This window comes from Dreissena polymorpha, chromosome 13 (assembly GCF_020536995.1).
Source record: "Dreissena polymorpha isolate Duluth1 chromosome 13, UMN_Dpol_1.0, whole genome shotgun sequence".
NCBI lineage: Eukaryota > Metazoa > Mollusca > Bivalvia > Myida > Dreissenidae > Dreissena > Dreissena polymorpha.
In genome coordinates, this window is record NC_068367.1 from 46,262,868 (window position 1) to 46,284,118 (window position 21,251).

Below are 21,251 nucleotides of genomic sequence, written 5' to 3' on the forward strand. Positions count from 1 at the left end.
TGCATCGATTTCGTTGGCAAAAGCCTGCTTTTTTCATTCATTGGTCCGTGACTGTTATAGGACAAAACATCAAATACATAGATTTATTTTCACTATAAAAAAGTGTACACGTTAAATTTGATTTGAAGTCCGGACATTTTTTTTGGATATGCTCAATAAAATTGTAAGTAGCAAGTGTTTATTTTGGTTATGTTTATTCCTTATTTTCATTTAATAATTACTTTTTGCATGTTCCACAAAAGAACTACAGGTGCTATTCACCTACTTCCATGAACACAGTTTATGACAAGGTGTTGCTGACATGGGCCTCTATTAAAGCCACTGTTGCATGGCATACAAGAAGATGTTCTGGTTCATTCCATACAAGAGCATTAGGATGAACAAAAACAAGAGGGCCATCAGGCCCTTAGGCGCTCACCTGAAAGCCAAATGAACTAGACTATTCTGAAAAAAATGCAAGCTGATTCATGAAGATTATTTTGGACCAAAAAATTGACTTTTAACATGTTTTTTTAATATTTGACCTTGTGACCTAGTTTTTGAGCTCATATGACCCAGCTTCAATCTCCGGCAAAATTTCATTGGAACAAATGTTCTGACCAAGTTTCATGAAGATTGGCCAATAAATGTGGCTAATATAGTGTCAACAAGTTTTCACTAAAGCCATATAAGGACAACTGCCCCCCTCACTGGCGGCCATGTTTTTCAACAAACAATAACCATTTTCAAACTCACTCAAGCTATTGTTAGAACAAATGTTCAGATCATGTTTCATAAAGATTGGATAATAAATGTGACTTCTAGAATGTTAACAAGGTTTATTAGTAAATAGCCATTTAAGGAAGAATGCCACGCCCCCTTGCGGCCATGTTTTTTAACTGATTTCAACCATTTTTGAACTTAGCCCAGATATTATTAGTTCAAATATTCTGACCAAGTTTCATGAGCATTGGACCACAAATGTGACTTCTAGAGTGTTAACAAGGTTTTACCATACAGTAAAGCCATTTAACGAAAACTGCCCCGCCCCATGGCGGCCATGTTTTTCATTCAACTGGAACCATTTTCGAACTCGTCCAAGATATTATTGGGACACAGGATTTGACCAAGTTTCATGAAGATTGGACTTAAAATGTGGCTTCTAGAGTGTTAACAAGGTTTTACTATAACCATATAAGGAAAACTGCCACGTCCCCTGGCGGCTATGTTTTTCAACCAACCGGAACCATTTTCGAACTCGTCCAAGATATTATTGGCACACATGTTCTGACAAAGTTTCATGAAGATTGGACTAAAAATCTGACTTCTAGAGTGTTAACAAGAGGGCCTGAAAGGCCCAAGGTATCCCCCGCAACATATGCTTTGTTTGAGGATGGGTGCAAATTGGACGGATGAAGGCTCCGGACACAAAAGTGCTAGACGGACAGCCGGACGGACGACAATGCCATAACAATATCCCTCCGCCTCTGGCGCAGGAATATATTCATACCAAGTTTCAAAGAAATACGCCAAAGCGCTTCCAAGATATGGCTCCGGACACAAAAATGCCTATAGTAAAAAGCATTTTTTCAAGATACAAAGGGCCATAAGTCTGTTTTTAACAGATGGTGTACAATGTCATTTGGTGTGCATCATCCTCTTATGCATATATATACTCATACCAAGTTTAAATGAAATCCGCCAAAGCACTTCCAAGATATGGCTCCGGACACAAAAGTGCCTATAGTAAAAAGCATTTTTTCAAGATATAAAAGGTCCATAAGTCTGTTTTTAACAGATGGTGTACAATGCCATTTGGCGTGCATCATCCTCTTATGCATATATATACTCATACCAAGTTTCAATGAAATCCGCCAAAGAACTTCCAAGATATGGCTCCGGACACTAAAAAGCATTTTTTCAAGATACAAAGGGCCATAAGTCTGTTTTTAACAGATGGTGTACAATGCCATTTGGCGTGCATCATCCTCTTATGCATATATATACTCATACCAAGTTTAAATGAAATCCACCAAAGAAGGACACAAAAGTGCCGGACGGACGGACAGACAACGCCAAAACAATATCCCTCCGCCTCTGGCGGGGGATAACAAGGTTTTACTATAGCCATATAAGGAAAACTGCCACGCCCCCATGGCGGCCATGTTTTTCAACCAACCGGGACCATTTTCGAACTCGTCCAAGATATTATTGGGACACATGTTCTGACAAAGTTTCATGAAGATCGGACAATAAATGTGACTTCTAGAGTGTTAACAAGGTTATACTATAACCATATAAGGAAAACTGCCACGCCCCCTGGCGGCCATGTTTTTCAATCAACCGGAAGCATTTTCGAACTCGTCCAAAATATTATTGGGACACATCTTCTGAGTAAGTTTCATGAAGATTGGACAATAAATGTGGCCTATAGAGTGTTAACAAGGTAAATGTTGACGATGCACCACGCACGACGGACAAAAGGCGATCACAATAGCTCACCATGAGCACGTTGTGCTCAGGTGAGCTAAAAAGGACAAAGTCCCAGAAATTTTGCAAAACTATCAACCTAGACCTTCAGGAACTATTGCAGCCTTATCACCTGTCCCTGCTATTGATTAGTCTTCAGAGGATGAGGCTGACACAAACAATTGCTGCATGTGCAGCCAATCCACACCCAGTGCTGTTTATCTGAGTACTTGCTGGTGTTTGTAAAGTGGGTACAATATTCTCAGTGTGGACACTGGGTACATCTTATAGATATTGTACCCAAGTTAGAGTTGTGAGGAGGGGTGATGTGTTTATGTGTCCTCACTGTTTTAGTTCGGAGTAAAACAAGATACAAAATGTATCTATGCAACTTGTTGCAAACTTGTCAATGATTTACATGAATAAAATTCAAAACCTCAATTGATATCATTAATTTAAGATCCAGGTTGCTTTAACAGTGATAACCAGAGCTGTGTTTGTGAAACTCTATGTCCCCATATAGTTGACCTTTGACCTTGAAGGATGACCTTGACCTTCACCTTTCACCACTCAAAATGTGCAGCTCCATGAGATACACATGCATGCCAAATATCAAGTTGCTATCTTCAATGTTGCAAAAGTGTACATTAAATAAGCAATTTTGACCCATATATTTGACCTTTGACCTTGAAGGATGACCTTGACTTTTCACCACTCAAAATGTGCAGCTCCATGAGATACACATGCATGCTTAATATGAGAATGCTCTCTTCAATATTGCAAAAGTTATGGCAAATGTTAAAGTTTGAAACAAACGCACAAACAAACCAACCAACCAACAGACAGGGCAAAAACAATATGTCCCCCACTTTAGTGGTGGGGGACATAAAAATGTAAGTACAATTATCAAGAGTTTATGTTCCATGCATTCAGTCTCAACAGGAGTGATGAAACATTGAAAGCAGGCAAGTAATCAGAGGCGTCGTTTATGGGCACTCAACTAATGTGGCCGCCATTACAGTAGCCTCAGATCATAATTTCTTTATCAAGACATTTTGGTTGATTAATCAATTGCATTTAAAATGTGAAAATTAAAGATAAATGTGTAACGAAATAACAATGTAAATTACATAAATCCCTATTTTGAGCAACAAAACTTCAACAGACTGCTAAGGGGCGTCAAATGAGGGCACTCTAAGATATATATATTCACTTCATGCACTGACCGAGAATGCACATCACTTCATCCTTAAAGCTCATAATGGCCACTTAAGACTCAGGTGACCTAACAAGTAATGAATATAGTTCTTTTCAACAAATTGATTCAATAATTAGACAGTTTTAATTAACAGACACATAAAGAATCCGACAAAGACACATCTGTCAAATACCTGACAGGCATGTAGTCTTTATTTCCTCTCCGCTGCCGTTCATAGTCTGGGATTGCGTGCCAGTTAAACTGCAGGTTCCAGTCAAAGCCACCTATGCTGGTAGACCGTGCATTCCCGTACTGGTATTTGAATGTATCGTCTTCAATCACGTCTATGACGGGGCACACTACGTTGGTCTTGTTTTCTGCAATGCGATCAAGCAAGGGCTCCACCCATCCTGAAATGATTTAAAAAAACTTCAGATGGTTGCCAAGGGTTATTCATGTGAAGGTTCATTAAAATCTGTCAATGGAGGAACCTGTCCATGAAGGAGAAGTGGTTTGAGGAAAAAGTTACCCCAGTCATCTCAAGCACTGATGAAGAAAATAAAATTTTATAAACATTAATGCTTCCTGCGCAGATTGAGGGTGTTCTGCTTGTTCCAGTAAGCCAGGTAATGGATATTGTGTCCGCCTAGCGACCAGGAGGTCATGGGCTAGAGACCCACCGAGGGAGCGTTCTTTAGATCTCCCCCATAGCACCAAGTACTGGTTCTAGGCCCAGGAAACAATCTCTAGGGCATTTATATGTATAAATATGCCTTAGGCTTTCGATGCAACCAAGCTAAAATAAATAGGTTTAAACTAAGCACTGATGGAAGACGGACATCAACTATCCTTAAAGCAGTAGAGTAAATCAAAAAAAGTTTTTCTTCTAGTTGGCTCTCAGGTTGCTTGGTTTGTTTGTTTGATTATTTTTGTTCTCATTTTCACTGGTATTTTAGCCATATCATGGCCTGAAATCTTGGTTGCAGTAGGGTAAATTAACGCTTTACTGCTCTTGTACCCACGTTGACACGTGTGCAGTCCCTAAGATACTGATGAGCAGCAAACAGCATAAAACCTGAACTGACTGCAATTTACTCGCAGGCTGTTCTGGTTTCACGCTGGTTGCATATCGCCACTGTGACTTTGCTTCTGGGTGGGAAAGGGCTACAAGGTGTGTTGTGTGTGTGTCGGGGGGGGGGGTTTAGCAGTGCAATCAGGTTGCTTTGTTTGTTTGTTTTTTATTTATATATATTTACATTGTTAAAGTATTTCAGTCATATCATGGCTGTAAATTAACTGGCAGAACACTTTTCCTGGGTAAACATTACCAGTACTAAATGCCCATATTTATACCAGTTACTGACAACTGCTCTATTTCAATCAAAGACAGGGGTGGGGAATGGACGTAGACAGGATTTCATGACATATCCCAGCACACATGATATGGCCGAGCCAGGGGATGGAAACTTCAATCATTGTTTTTGAAGCAACTGAGCATACCAGCATGACTCAGTCAGGTTGCATGGAGTTTGATCCCTTTAACCCTTTCCCACGCAGGAGCAAAATGAAAATGGCTATGTGCAAACAGCATAAAACCAAAACAGCCTGCGAGTAACTCGCTGTCTGTTTTATGCTGTTTGCTGCTCATCAGTGTCTAAGGGTTGGAAATGAAGCCATAAAAACATCAATCTAGTAAGAAAGGTCTTAATTTAAATTAAACTTTCTAAGGGACTACACACACGTCAAAATACCTATTTAAGTGGTAAAGGGTTAAACATAAGAACTTACATACAGATTACCCAGAAAATGTATGTAACACAGGAAGTGTCAGTAAGTAACCGAGGTAGCCAGTAAGTTACCAAAGTAGAGTTAGAAAAATAACTGACTGCCATTGATTGAAATACTTGTTTATACATGAAAATATCCAAACAACACAAGGAATACCATCCTCACAAACATACAGACAGGGTTGAGTCAGAAATGATTGCTGAATAATCAGCTTCAAATTAGAATCCTTACTCAAATCAAGCAATGAATCAAGACATTAATACGCCTTCCTTGAAACATATCAGTTTAATTGATCACTAAATAAACTAATTAGGCGTCAAAAATGTCAAAAACGACACATGCTGTCAAATTACGTAAAACCAGATGGGTGACATGCAGACATATTTTAGCATGTACTGGCAACTATAATAAGTGATATGTGCATGCAATCAGTGGGTCATATAAATAAAATTATTTGCATTTTTATTCATTTTCATCATTTACAGACAGTTTATGACACAGATTTCGGTCATGCTTTATGACAGTCATGTCATGAATAACGATGAATTTCGTTGGACTTGTTGCACTTAGAGGGGTTTTGTATTTGTAGAAAGGAGAAAACTCAGCATAAACTTATTGCATGACCAGTTGAGATTTTAAATCTTGACACTATGTCATGGCCAGTATGGTATCAGAGCGGAACAAATCATAAGAGTTTTAGTGAAAAAGTATCTCCAAAGTCAATACAATTCAATACGTTAATACAGATATCACAAAGAATGTATCCACATATATTTAGAGCATGTGTTTTATAGCTCAACTATTCAAAACTTCATTTAAAAAACTGTTAAAATATATAATGAATGTTAAAAAAATTCACACAAGAAAAAGAACCATCACTGTGCATGTATGAACAAAGGTTTTTTAGAAACTAACCACTAACCAGGAAGCATTCGTGACATGTTACATGTATTCTCTATTCATTAAATACACAAGTCTATGTGACACTTTTTGCCTAGCCTGGATTATCATTCAGAAAAGACATCCTCAAAATGAAAACTTCCATAACAAGAGGACAGTGCTGTCCCTGATTAACCTGAGCTTATCTGTGCTGCCAATGGTGCTCATTTTTCCAAGAGTGCCGCTAAAATTGAAACTCACTTTAATTAAAAATATTTAGTCTTGATTTTGCGCCACATTATAAAGCATTCAAACTTATTCAAACTTTTGATGGGTCTTAAGAATAATTAAGTCTAAGTATAACATATTAACATGCCTTTTGGCTGTATGTTACTACAAAATTCTTTAATTTACATTTCAAATGAATATATTCAAGGATCATACCTGATGAATATCTTGTATAGCTATGATCAGCATTCCAAACGCCTCTCTGCTCCTAACATAGGAGTTTTGTACATGCAAGAGCATGTAAAGTCGATATTTACTGACTAATTCATGAATGTGAAAATTGATTATCAGCATCTGGCATAATGCTGCAATTAAGCGACACCTTTATTTGTCATGAAAAATGAATTCAAACCTTTTTAAGTGCATGTAAATGTGGTACGTGTGCACTGGAAAGGAAAAACTAATTAATTAATTCTTTGGGTTTGCAAGTTTACTTGATGTTAAAGGGGCCTTTTCACAGATTTTGGCATGTTTTGAAGTTTGTCATTAAATGCTTTATATTGATAAATGTAAACATTGGATATATAAAGCTCCAGTAATAAATCAAGAATAAAATTTAAAAAAGCAAAATAAAGTAGCCCACCGCAGGGCTCGAACCAGTGACCCCCGGAGTCCTGGAGTAAAAATGAATAAGACCGCTCGGCCATCCAGTGCCAAGCATGTATAAAGACGTATTTTATACTTTACATAAGCAATCTTTGTAATTTCACAAAATTAAACGACAACAACAGAACTCTCCAAATTATTCAATCGTTTCGCATGGCAACGCTTATAATTTTCAGGTTTTTAAATCGTCACAAAAACCACTGGAATATTTCTTAGCAAAACATTTATTCTGCATTTGATTCTCTCCATCCAGCTGTACAAACTGGAAGCAAATAAACCAAAGAGCAAAGCCTATACTTTGTTTCTATACCCTTATATGGGGAAAATAGCATTTCTTCTCACCTCATGAAACCTTAAAACGACCCTTACTTCAGAAACAAGAGATGTGTTTTTCAGAAACACAATGCCCCCTATTGCGCCGCTTTGAAATAAAAATAAAAAATTCTTTTTTGACCTTTGACCTTGAAGGATGACCTTGACCTTGAACTTCCACCACTCAAAATGTGCAGCTTCATGAGAATACCGGTTTGAATTATTATTTGTTTGACTTTTGACCTTGAAGGATGACCTTGACCTTGAACTTCCACCACACAAAATGTGCAGCTTCATGAAATACACATGCATGCCAAATATTAAGTTTCTATCTTCAATAATGCAAAAGTTATGGCCAACGTTAAAGGTTTTTTTTCGGACAGACGGACAGACTGACATACACACTGACATACTGACTGAAGGACAGTACAACTGCTATATGCCACCCTACCGGGGGCATAAAACATAGAGCTTCTTCAAATGTGATAACTCAGCTGCCCCCCACAACTTTGACTGCAATTTTTAATTGCAACTAATTCAGGAATTGCAAATGATTAAGGAATGTGCGGCTTATTGGTCATGAAAAAAGTGTTTTTCATGTCTACACTTGAAAGTGATGAAACATTCTACATTGCAATTTAATCCATGTGTAATCTTCAGTAGTCAACATCACAAGTTTATTAACATTTTATGCAAACTGCCAAACCCTCCTACCTCTAACAAAGTGACTTCATTAAAAAGACTCCCTCTATAACTTTGCCAGCAAGGCTATGACAATGGCCTTGACCCTTGCAGCAACATCACACATACAAAGTCCTGAATTCATGCCAAGAGGGACAATGAGCCTTGCTCTGGGAAAACAGGGCTTAATGCATGTGTGTAATGTGTCATTCAAGATTAGCCTGTGCAGTATACACTGGCTAATCAGGGACAACAATTTCTGCCTAAATTGAAAATAAGAGATTTTCTGAGGAAAATTAAATCCTCCCTGATCAGCATGACTGTGCTAATCTGGGACTACACTTAATGCACATGCATTAAGCCCCATTTCTGTGTGGTTCAAATGAACCAAACATCATGACTACAACCCACATACCAACGGCACATTCACAGTGGGAGTCCAGGAAGGTCACAACGTCCCCCGTTGCAGCGGAGAAGCCCAGGAGACGAGCCCTTATGAGGCCCTCCCGCTGAGCCGTACGCACCACCTTCACCTTGGGGTAGCCTTTGATGTAGTCTTCTAACTGGGTCTTCAGATGGTCTGAAAATCAAGAATTTAAGCAATTAATTTTATTCCATCTTCAAAAATGCATTGCCTAATTAAACTCCTAAGTAGCAGTGGTGTATTGGATATTGCCTTCTAGCTGGGTCTTGGATAGTCTGAAAATCAAGAATTTAAGCAATAAATGTCTGTGCCGTCTTCAGATATGAATTTTCTAAATAAACTCCTATATAGAAGTGGCGTAGTGGATATGGTGCCAATCTAGCGACCGGGAGGTCAGGGGTTGGATCCCCACTGAGGGAGCTTTCTTTAGATCTGCCCCAAAGATACCAAGTACTGGTTTAACAGACACAAGAGCGTTTAATTGAGCCAAGGCTTTTGATGCAATCAAGCAAAAATCAGGTTAAAACAAAACTAAGTAAACTCACGTTGCGAGAATAAAGATTTTACAGAGCAGATCATTGGTTTATTTTCATATAATTTGATGTCTGTTGTATTGTTCTGCAATTTTCTTTTCGTTCATTTTTTTAACAAACACAAAATAAAGATTTTATGGGCAAAATAGCAGGTAAGTGTTGAATTATACAGATTTATTCATTTGCTTGGCTTAAAACAAGAGGGCCAAGATGGCCCTAGTTCGCTCACCTGAGAGGAGTCGGTTCATTCAATCTTTACCAATCGTCAAACTTGACCTAGATATTGTCCAGACAAACATCCTGGTCAAGTTTCATCATTATTGAACCAAAACTCTGGCATATGGAGTGATTTTGTTTTTGTAAGATTTGACCTGGTGGCCTATATTTTGAGTTGACCCCCCTTACCAAACATCAAACTTTGCTTACAAAAATAAATATTATGACCAAGATTCATAAAATCTGAAACAAAATTGTGACCTCTAGAGTGTTAACAAAGATTTTGTATAATATAATGAAAATTTGGACAATCTAAGGGCAATAATTATGGCATTAATTATGTGGTAAATATGAAACCAATCTTTTCACCAAGTTTCATGATTATTGGGCAAAAATTGTGACTTCTAGAGTGTTCACAAGCTTTTATATAAATATAAGAAAACTGCATCAACCCCACTCCCCCCCCCGCCAGCCATTCAACTGACCGGAACCATTTTCAAACTCATCTTTCATATCAAAGAAACAAATTTTCTGACCAAATTTCATGAAAATTGGGCCAAAATGTGACTTCTAGAGTGTTCACATGTTTTCACTATATATTTAGAGAAAAATGTCCGGCCCACTGGCAGCCTTGTTTTTTCACCAATCCCGACCATTTTCAAACTCCTCCGAGATATCAATAAAACCAATGTTTTGACCAACTTTCATGATGATTGGGCAAAAATTGTGACTTCTAGAGTGTTTACAAGGTTTCTCTATAGCCAAATAATGAAAAATGCCCCCCCCGGCATGTTATTGAACTGACCAGAACCATTTTCGAACTCTACTCTCATAGCAAGGAAACAAATGTTCTGACCAAATTTCATGAAAATTGGGCAAAAAATGTGACTTCTAGAGTGTTCACATGTTTTCACTATATACATATAGAGAAAAATGCCCCGCCCACTGGCGGCCATGTTTTATCACCGATCTACACCATTTTCCAATTCGCCCGAGATATCAATAAAACCAATGTTTTGTCCAACTTTCATGATGATTGGGCAAAAATTGTGACTTCTAGAGTGTTTACAAGGTTTCTCTATAGCCAAATAAGGAAAACTGCCCCCCCCCCCGGCAGCCATGTTATTGAACTGACCAGAACCATTTTCGAATTCTACTCTCATATCAAGGAAACAAAATTAATGTTCTGACCAAATATCATGAAAATTGGACCAAAAATGTGACTTCTATAGAGTTCACATGTTTTCACTATATACATATACAGAAAAATGCCCCGCCCACTGGCGGCCATGTTCTTTCACCGATCTCAACCATTTTCAAACTCGTCTGAGATATCAATAAAACCAATGTTTTGACCAACTTTCATGATGATTGGGCAAAAATTGTGACCTCTAGAGTGTTTACAAGGTTTCTCTATAGCCAAATAAGGAAAACTGCCTGCCCACTGCATGGCGGCCATGTTTTTCAACGGACCGGAACCACTTTTGAACTCAACCAACATATTATTAAGACAAACATATTGACAAAGTTACATAAAGATTGGGCATGAAATGTGACTTCTACAGTGTTTACAAGTTTTTTTTGACCTAGTAACCTAGTTTTTAACCCGGCACGACCCAGTTTCGAACTCGACCGAGATTTCATTGGGACAAAGCTCCTGACCATGTTTCATGAAGATAGGACAATAAATGTTGCCTCTAGAGTGTTTACGAACAAATGTGGATGGACAGACAAAGACCAGTCACAAAAGCTCACCTGAGCAATCAGGTGAGCTAAAAAAAAAAAACACATGCCAAAAGATAATAGTTCACCCTTCTAAATAAGTATTTATTCAACACTTACCTAGTATTTTCTATATTCCATCTTAATTGACAATACAAGTACATTTGAGCTGTGTTCTGGTAAAACTGGGCTAAAAGCATGTTCTTAAAGTGTTGCCCAAGATTAGCCTGCAAAGTCCGAACAAGCTTAGGTGGCAAGAAATGTTCAGCCTATAATGAATTTTCAGCCTATAATGGATTTTTAGCCTATAATGGATTTTCAGCCTAAAATGGATTTTCAGCCTATAATAGATTTTCAGCCTATATAGAGAATAATAGGTTAGTGTTGATTATAGATCAGGTTTATCATGCGAGGCTTAGAAAACAAAAAGCACGAGCCTTGGCGAGTGCTTTTTCGTTTCGTGCCGAGCATGATAAACCTGATCTATAATCAACACTGACCTATTATTCTATTTATCCCACTTTTTATTCAGTAAACTTTTTTATTTAAACAAAATAAGTTTTCATGAGTGTTTGTCGTACTTTGATAATGACTGTAGTGTAACCAAGGTCAGTGTATTACTCCGCGTTCCAAAAATAACCGCTGATCAAATAATATTTTTTTTATCAGAATATCGTTCTGTAACAAAGTGTCGAGCGTTATTAATTACAATTTTAATCATATTGAATTACAAATCTTAAAGTTTTATGATATCAATATGACATTAAGTTGTTAAATACAAGGAACTACATTTGTTTACAACGTAGCCTAACACCACACACAATTCAATTTCGATATCAAACTATCAAGTCGATCACGAGGTGCACAATATTTGCTTCTTTGTTATAATATGTGGTTATTTCGTGACGAAATAACAAAGATTACTTGGATTTAAGCTAATTATATACATTTTGAATGTTGAAAGTGGCACCAAAGAATTGTGAGGCAAAGTTGTTCGAACTAGAGAAAGACATTTGCTGGTGAAGTGACTGGGTGGGGCGAACATCAAGATCAACTTGTTCGACGGTAGACAGTGATTGTCTAGGCTGCATTTCGGCCATAGTTTCGGTGCATGAAGGTGAACAAGAGGAATCTGTTGGATTGTTACATTTACTGGACTGAGCAAGAATGAACACTTTTGCTGCTGTTCAACAGATATGTTGGAATAATTGGTTATGGACTGGACATTTTTGTGCCCTGTTATGGCCATGGTTTTAGTGGGTGGAATGTTTGCATTTCGAAGTTTTTGGACCAGGAATTTGCGAACTGAGTGGTTCGTTATTCTCTTGTGCCGGCGTCTTTTGCCATGGCCTTCAGCATCTGACCTAGCTTGTTGACACCCAATTGTTGACGCAAGAACCACTGGGATGCAGTGTCATTTGTGCGTATTGCCAGGTTGAAAAGATGCTTTGAAGAAAAATCTGATGGACGCATATCTGAGTACAGCTTGTAAATTAACACAGGATTTCTTGGTCCAGACGATTGTTTTCTCAGTCAAAGGGGAGCAACTCGAACTGACTTCTTCAAAGGGGAGCAACAACAACAGAACCTATTTGCATAGTGTTAAAATTACCTAATACTAGAGGTTTTAATAAAAATAAATGACAAAAAACACGTTTTTTTGCTACTTTTCTTTGTTTTAAGGTCATTAAGATTGACAAACTTTTGAGATTGTTTTTATTATTGATGCACTTGGCAAATACAGGTGACGAGGTGCGTGGGAAAAAGTAGTCCCAGTTCGGCAGTTGATGACGTCATTTCGTGCCATTGATTATAGCCTTGCCGTTGATTATAGATGAAATTTAATAAACGGGGCTTTAATCAACCGATTTCGCTGTAAAAGTGGGATAAAATGGATTTTCAGCCTATAATGGATTTTAAGCCTATCATGGATTTATAGCCTATAATGGATTTTCGTTAAGAAGAGACAACCTCTTAACAAAAACTTTCACAACAGAAAAAGTGTAGTCCCTGATCAGGCAGAGCAGAGAGCACATTCTAATCTGGAACAACACTTAATCCCTTTCCCCCATAAGAAGCAAAGTGAAAATGGCAATGTGCAAACAGCATAAAACCAGAACAACCTGCGAGTAACTCCGAGTTCAGGTTTTATGCTGTTTGCTGCTCATCAGTATCTAAGGGCGGAAATGAAGCCGTTAAAACTTAAATCAAGTAAGAAAGGTTCCTAATTAAATGTAACTTACTAAGGGACTAAAGATGGGTCAAAATACGCATCTAAGTGTTAAATTGTTATGCCAGGTTTTTTTTCCAGTGCAAGGCACATGTTATTGACTATGCTTTTGTCCATTCAGAAAGGACGGATTTTGTTTAACTTAACCCATTTATGCCTAGCGTTTAGAAAAAAGGCCTTGGCAAACAGCGTAGACCCAGATGAGACGCCGCATCATGCGGCAACTAATCAGGGTCTGCGCTGTTTGCTTAAAGGAATACTGTAAGAAATATTCTAAATATAGAAATAAATATACTAGACGTCCCTAATTTTGGAAATAAGTTGATTCAATTTAGAAGGATGGGAGAGTCCACTAGGCATAAATGAGTTAAGCTGAAATATCAATAACCAAACTATTCCACAGGGACAAATATGAAGGAACTGGGATTTTGAAAATAACAGTTGTAACCAAATCTTGTCTACCCCCATTTAAACTTTGACAACAAAGTTACACAGGGAAATGATTGCTTTTCTGTGCATGCAATTAACACTGTTAACAGATATATCACTTGTCAAACCTTCTAAATGAGGCTGCTTCTTAGGATAGCTCTGTATTTACAGAATTGCCTGTCATAGATTGAACTTTCAACTTTTAGAAAGAAATGAACACTGCAAATGGTGTGCGGAGATGGTATGGTTACAAATTCCTAAGCCTTTTGTCAGCTGCCACTTTTTTTGTATTTTTGGTATCATATAAACATATACTGGTTATTACTAAAAGACCTTCCTTTTACAATTCAACTGCTCATAAATATTCTAAAAGTGCCTATGGGTAAAAGTTACATTATAAATAACAAACATCTCACTCATAATTACCAAGGGATTATTTCCATTCATAATTATTCACAAGTACTTTTCACGATTGTCTATATCCTTTTTTGAAGTTAAACTACTATCATTTACTATAAATGTTTTTGTTATACCAGGAGGCAATATGTCTTATCAAATTTTCGTACCATCAGCTCTGTGTTATGTATGTTGACACTCAATAGGGGATGATGATGGAACAACTGCTTAATTTATTTGTGCAATATTGATTACAGTGTCAATTGTTTAAGTGCCCTAAGAATTGAGACACAGTGATCTGTTTTCAACAAATATCATTCTGCCAGTTTTGTTAATGACAATTTCTTTATTCAGGTGTTTTTCCTGACTTGAAGGAAAGGCCTGTCATTGAGGAAAAACATAGTACAAACATCCAATTTTTTAAATGTTAGTGTTCTTGACTGTTTGTGAGACAAAATTAACTATACACTATATTAAACATTATACCCTCAATTCACCAAACCATATTGCTTTTACCAATTTGAATCAATTACTTTGTAAAATATTTATTCTTTGCAAGTAGAAACATATTCTGATTTAGTCTAAAACCTCATGTAAAAACAAGAGCACTAAGTCTGTTGGCAAGATACAGGGAAGTTTCTGCTGAAGTAAATGTTTAAGTAACAGTTGACTGAATGAAAATCTAAAAGTCTATAAAAAAATAAAAGGTTTTTTTCGGCGTAAGCTGCATAAGCCAGCTTTTCACCCTGACTTGACCTTTGTAAGTGTCCAATAAAATTCAAATAAAATTTCCCGCGGCTAGGTACGAATGAATACACTTCATTTATTCCATTGGCTGATTTGAGTATACCACCAGAACATTGGAAACATATCCGCGTCTTTGTACCACTGTTTTACTGTATGAAACAATTTTATCTCTAATGAAAAGGCTTAATAGATAGAACAGTTTTACACTCAATTCTCGACATCAATACAGTTTGTGCGTGCACCTTTTATTTTCAGAGTATTACCAGCGCAAAAGCGTTTATACTTAAAAGGCTATGTTCTCATATTTAGTACTTACTTCCATATTCCTGTCAACATGTTAACATGTAAAAGTATAAAGAGCAGTGGAAGCGAGGCCTCACTTTAAAGAATTGCATTTCAACCCGCGAGGTTTCGGGTCAAGTCGCGGACATTCAGAGTTTATATACAGGTCATCACCGGAGTTTGCGGTCAGTAAAATAATCGTTATATAATAAAGACGCTATCCGTGAACTAGGTTACCTGGAATTTTCTTTAGACCAGAAATATGTTAAAAGAAGATATTCAGCAATATAATTATGGTATGTCAATAATAGATTCTTAATGTGTTTTCAACAATACAATGATAAATATTATTTTTAATAAATTTAACAATAATTATTCCACCATATTGCCTAATGTACTAAAGTGATATTATGAGCATGTAACAGTTTATAGGTGTCTATCGCAACCGTTGATTATTTTTGATGTTTCTACTTCATATACACTTATAGTAATTAATGCAGCATCAACATACTAAAACAATATACCAGAAAGAGAAAAATAATGCATTTGAATATTAACCGTACTTTCGTTTGACAACTGATCATGCGTTTACGAGTTGAACCTAAATTTAGTTTTAGTGCAGATTTGTTCATAGTACGACACAAAGACACAATATTGTTTTACGGATCATTTCGGCTTACAGGACTGGGTGGGTCACGTAAGAATATCGAATATAAAATATATTTTTATAAACAACTGGTAGCAAGGTGAGTTGCAGATAATTGATCAGTAACCACATTTTAACTAACTATTTTGACCTGTTAATTCTTTTCAGCTCAATTCAACAGTGCAAAATGCCCATAATATCACTTTAAGCATGAGCACGATGATTCTCGATACTGTTAATAATCGAATCAAATAGCAATGCCCGACAGACAACTAAAACAGGTTTGTTCTCGTGTGGCCGGTTGACTCATATGTTTAAATTTCACTTCCGTTCTTCTTTTGGTTTTCTGTTTTGTATCTATAGGTTTATGACCAGCAATATGTTATAATGTAAAATAAGCCGCGAAAACTCCCCGTAACATCCCGTACTGCGTGTGATGCAGCTAAGAACTGCACAGAAAAAGACATTCGCTATCCTTGATCTCATTCATTAAACTATTTACGCCGTATATCTTTTTTAAAGATATTTCTTGTTTACAATAAGTACAAATAAATGAAACAAGAAGTGTTGGAAATATTGCAAACCAAGCAGAAAGGAACAATTCGTTGTTGTTGTTGTTGTTGTTGTGTATGAAGGTGCACAAGTTTACATGTTTATATGCTGGTTCAAATGTTTGTAAAAATTCAGCGCTTCAGCAGCAAAATGTTTTAAAGATACGTGTGAAATGAGTAAAAACAAGCAAATTTGTTTAATTGATATCCCCCGACAAATAAACTTTGTTTTTTGATTGGTGCAAATCCCTTAATATACAGTAGAATCATTAAGTGTAGGGTAATAATTAATATGCAATAGTTAAGGGTAGGGTAATTGTTTCTGTGAAATACACCACTATGAAGTTTCATGTTGATATATTGTAGCGTATCTAAGATGAAGCCTTGAACATTTACATCATACAAAAAACAACAAAGGGCAATTACTCTTAGTTAAGAAAGTGCAAGGTGATGGTTCTGTTGCATGGTACTTCTTCAAATTAATTTCTAAAAACCCATGAAGTTTTATGTGGAAATGTTGAATTATATCTGAGATATGTCCCTGAAAAGTTCTATCATACAAAAACAAGAAAGGGCAATAACTCTTAATGAAAAAAGTGAAGGGTTATGGTTCTTAAGCATGGCATTTCCCATATTAATACTACCATAAAGTTTCATGTTGAAATATTGCATGGTACCTGAGATATAGCCATGTAAAAATTCATCATAAAAACAAAAACAAAGGGATATCACTCTTATTAAAGAAAGTGTAAGGTTATGGTTCTTGTGCATGGCACTTTTCCTCATTGATATCTATACACCTATGAAGTTTCATGTTGATATCTCATATAGTTTCTGAGATAGAGCCCTAAATAATTTTGTGACAGACGAACGGACGGATGAAGTTACAGACTGACGGACGGACAAGCCCAATTATATATCCCTCCACCTTTTGCGAGGGATACAAATATGTTTAATCTTAAAGGGGCCACAACTGCACTGGTGAAAAAAGATCCTAAGCAAAATATGGGGGGCCTGCCTATAGCACCAATAATTGTTTAGATCAATGCAACACAAACAAGATGTGTTTGTGAAACACTATGTACCACCATATATTTGACCTTTGACCTTGAAGGATGACTTTGACCTTTCACCACTCAAAATGTGCAGCTCCATGAGATACACATGCATGCCAAATATGAAGTTGCTATCTTCAATATTGCAAAAGTTATGGCAAATGTTAAAGTTTGACGATAACAAACCAACAAACAGACAGAATAGACTGGGGGACATAAAAAGCAGAATAAAAAGAAAGTGTGCTAGAAGGAAGTAAGGGAGGACAGTTGGACATACAGATAAAATGAGATAAGGATGAATCTATATGCTCCCCTGCCCTTCATACGGGCACAATTGTGTTAAAATTTCCATCAGAAATGCAGAATATTTCTTAACACCATGCTTAAATTGGTTCTCCTAATGCTGATTTATTGTCACTGCAAATTTTCCTCCAAAATGCAATAAAAGAGTTTGATATATTGTCTTCTGGTAAACAAAAGCATATGTTTCAGTTTCAGTGAATACATAATCAAAGCCTCCTTTCTAAAGACAAAGTAAGGAAATTAATAAATCCTCCAGAAAAACCAAAAACCATTATGTAAATTAAATTATGAGACAGGGGTAAAAAGTCATTACAACTTTCTCAGTTCCCATGTTCGTAAATTAACAATGATAATAGGATGGATTCCTTGAAGAGATTTTAACAAAATTGAGAACATCATTTTTCTTTATTATTGCGCGTCTTATTCATTTGCTTTATTGAAAAGTATTTCAATGTTGTTCTTGATGGTGACCTAATATAATAAAGCTTGCAGTAAGGCTTACATAGACCAGTAGTGTACACTGTGATTTTTAAGAAATTACTCTGAAAATTCAAATTCCTTGAAAGGGCCTTGTTCGCAGATTGTCAAAATGACATTTTTCTGAATTTTTGTCACTGATTGTAAACATAAGATAAGAGACCCATGGGCCCTACTAAGGATCACACCTGAGATCAACAAAACTGTTCTGAGATGGTCAAATCCCGAATAATAAAAGTACTTTATGAAACATAAGTTTTTTTGTTTTTGTTTTTTTTGTGCATCAACTTTATTTTCTCCTTATAGTAATGCATACATTAATAAAACATTCATTATAAATTAAATTTCAATATTTATTTATAATTTTACCCCATAAGAGGTGAAGTGAAATTGACTTTTGCCACCAGCAGAATTTGCAACCAGAATAGCCTGCAAGTAACTCGCAGTCTGATCAGATTTTAATGCTGTTTGCTGCTCATCAGTATCTTAGGGTTGGAAGAAGCCTTTAAAGTAGTAAGAAAGGTCTTTACTTGAATTTGACTTTCTAAGGGACCACAAATGCGTCAAAATACGTATCTAAGTTGTAAAGGGTTATTTGAATATTAAATTTCTACCACAATGTGCTCATGGTGTCTAGTCAGTATTGTCCTCAAATAATACATAGTGGGAAAATTATTATTTACATGACTATCAGGCACAATAATGTTTGGTCAAATCAAGCCAAATTAAGTTTGACACAATCCCAGTCATTTATATCTGTAGAGGGAATAAACAAGAGTACAATACAACAAGTTTTCTCCATGAAAACCTAAGTATTAGTTCCTCATGGAAAAATACTTGCAAAGGAGTTTGTTACAAAAATTAGCAGTAATGCAAAAAGTGTATTCATGCAATGCAGAAGAAACTGAAGGAAAACATTATGTCATCTTAGGAGACTTCATTTACTTATTAAATTCATTCAATTTTAAAGAAAGAAACATTACAGACAATATATCTGAAAAGAAGTTGATAAACAGTACAATTTTACTACAATTAAAATACAAATTAACATAAACAGTATGTTTATAAATATAATTACTCCATTTATTAAACACTCTCAGGAGGAAGCCAGGACGTGAGCTCAAATGTAATTAGAACGTTTTGATTGACACAGGACCAGTATATTGGATCTTAAGTAAGTGCTATTTATAGTGCACATATATTAAGGGCTTAATAAAATAGTTATTTCATTATGTGAATGAATAAAACATTTGGTTTATAACACACAATGAGTAATAGTGTTCTTTATTATCTTCAGCTTTTTTTGGTCAAAAATTATATTCATAACTTCAACATGTAATTCAGTAAATTTGAACCCCAATTGTAAGCAACTCTTATTGGTGGACAGTAATCATTGTGGTAAGTTAGCAATCCCTATAATAAGAAAATGTGTGCAATTCTGTTTGACATTTGATTCTCCCTTATCAACAATATCTCAATAAATCTAAGTTAAAAGCAAATTAAGTCAGATATGCTGAAAAAAATTGTATCTCATCAACATTAATAATAAGAAATGCAGCAATACTTTGCTTGTGTAAATCGCCTTACTTTAATCATAATTAAGGGGAGAATGGTTGTTGAAATAATCTCATGACCAAAAGCCATACAAGTAATGGAGCAAGGCCAGGGCTCAAACTAACAAGAGGGCCAAGATTGCCCTAGTTCGCTCACCTCAGAGGAGTCGGTTCATTCAATCTTTACCAAATGTCAAACTTGACCTAGATATTGTCCAGACAAACATCCTGGTCAAGTTTCATCATTATTTCATCTGCGAGTCATGATCAATGTACCTATGAAGTTTCATGATCCTAGGCATAAGCATTCTTGAGTTATCATCCGGAAACCATTTTTCTAAGTTGAGTAACCATGACCTTGACAGCCATTGTGTGAATACGTTTTTTGGCACTGTGACCTTGACCTTTGACCTAGTGACCTGATAATCAATAAGGGTCATCTGCGAGTCATGATCAATATACCTATGAAGTTTCATGAACCTAGGCATAAGCGTTCTTGAGTTATCATCAAGAAACCATTTTACTATTTCAGGTCACCGTGACCTTGACCTTTGACCTAGTGACCTGAAAATCAATAGGGGTCATCTGCCAGTCATGATCATTGTACCTATGAAGTTTCATGATCCTAGGCAAAAGCGTTCTTGAGTTATCATCTGGAAACCATTTAACTATTCGGGTCACCGTGACCTTGACCTTTGACCTAGTGACCTGAAAATCAATAGGGGTCATCTACGAGTCATGGACAAAGACCGGTCACAAAAGCTCACCTGAGCAATCAGGTGAGCTAAAAATGTTAACCTTGGTGTTGACCTTTTGAGCTTACACCTGCACTGCAAAATAAGGAAAAATATCATTTAAGGAATTAAGTGTCACATTCCCATGAGTTGTCCAATGGGATATGGGATATGGAATTACAATATAAGCCCACCCTATTGTATTAGTGACAAAAATAAATTAGTGACTCTTAGCCTCACCTTTATCAGAGAAGTCGTCAACAAGAATGATCTCCCTTAGAAGTTCAGGTGGGGTGCGATCTAACACACTATGGAAGGTTCGTAGTAGTACAGTCCAAGCCTCGTTGTGAAAACATATCACCACACTAGTATCAGGAAGCTTCCGATGGTATTTCAATGCTTTACATCTGAAAAAAGTTAATGAAGTATCAAACAAATTATTTGTCAACATTACTTTTGGCATTAAACTAATTCTTTATACCAGTAATGAAGAAATCAGCAAATTGTATTATTGTATTAAGGTTTATAAAAAAAAATAATGTAGAACAAGAGACAAAATTGTCACAAAACGAGATTTTTAATATAAAAAAACATAAAAAAGGGAGACAACTGCAACTCAAAATGTGCATTGCTACTGATTGTTCATCACAATTACCCCCCTTGTTTCAAAATCAATCTGTTTTTCGACCCCATGACCTAGTTTCTGACCTGGCATGACCCATATTCAAACTTGACCTAGATATTGTCTAGATA

At 36.3% G+C, this 21,251-nt stretch overlaps 1 protein-coding gene across 6 annotated transcripts in view; it reads right to left on the reverse strand.

Annotated features, from left to right (window-relative positions):
• LOC127854988 (polypeptide N-acetylgalactosaminyltransferase 5-like) overlaps positions 1-21,251 on the reverse strand; it is a 137,664-nt gene that overhangs the window by 40,641 nt on the left and 75,772 nt on the right. For all 6 annotated transcript variants that reach the window (XM_052390208.1, XM_052390203.1, XM_052390204.1 and 3 more), the window contains exons 5-7: positions 20,739-20,905; positions 8,616-8,780; positions 3,840-4,056 (exon numbers count right to left, since the gene is read on the reverse strand). In XM_052390208.1, coding sequence (XP_052246168.1) covers positions 3,840-4,056; positions 8,616-8,780; positions 20,739-20,905 — 549 coding nt within the window. The remainder of the gene's footprint in view (positions 1-3,839; positions 4,057-8,615; positions 8,781-20,738; positions 20,906-21,251) is intronic.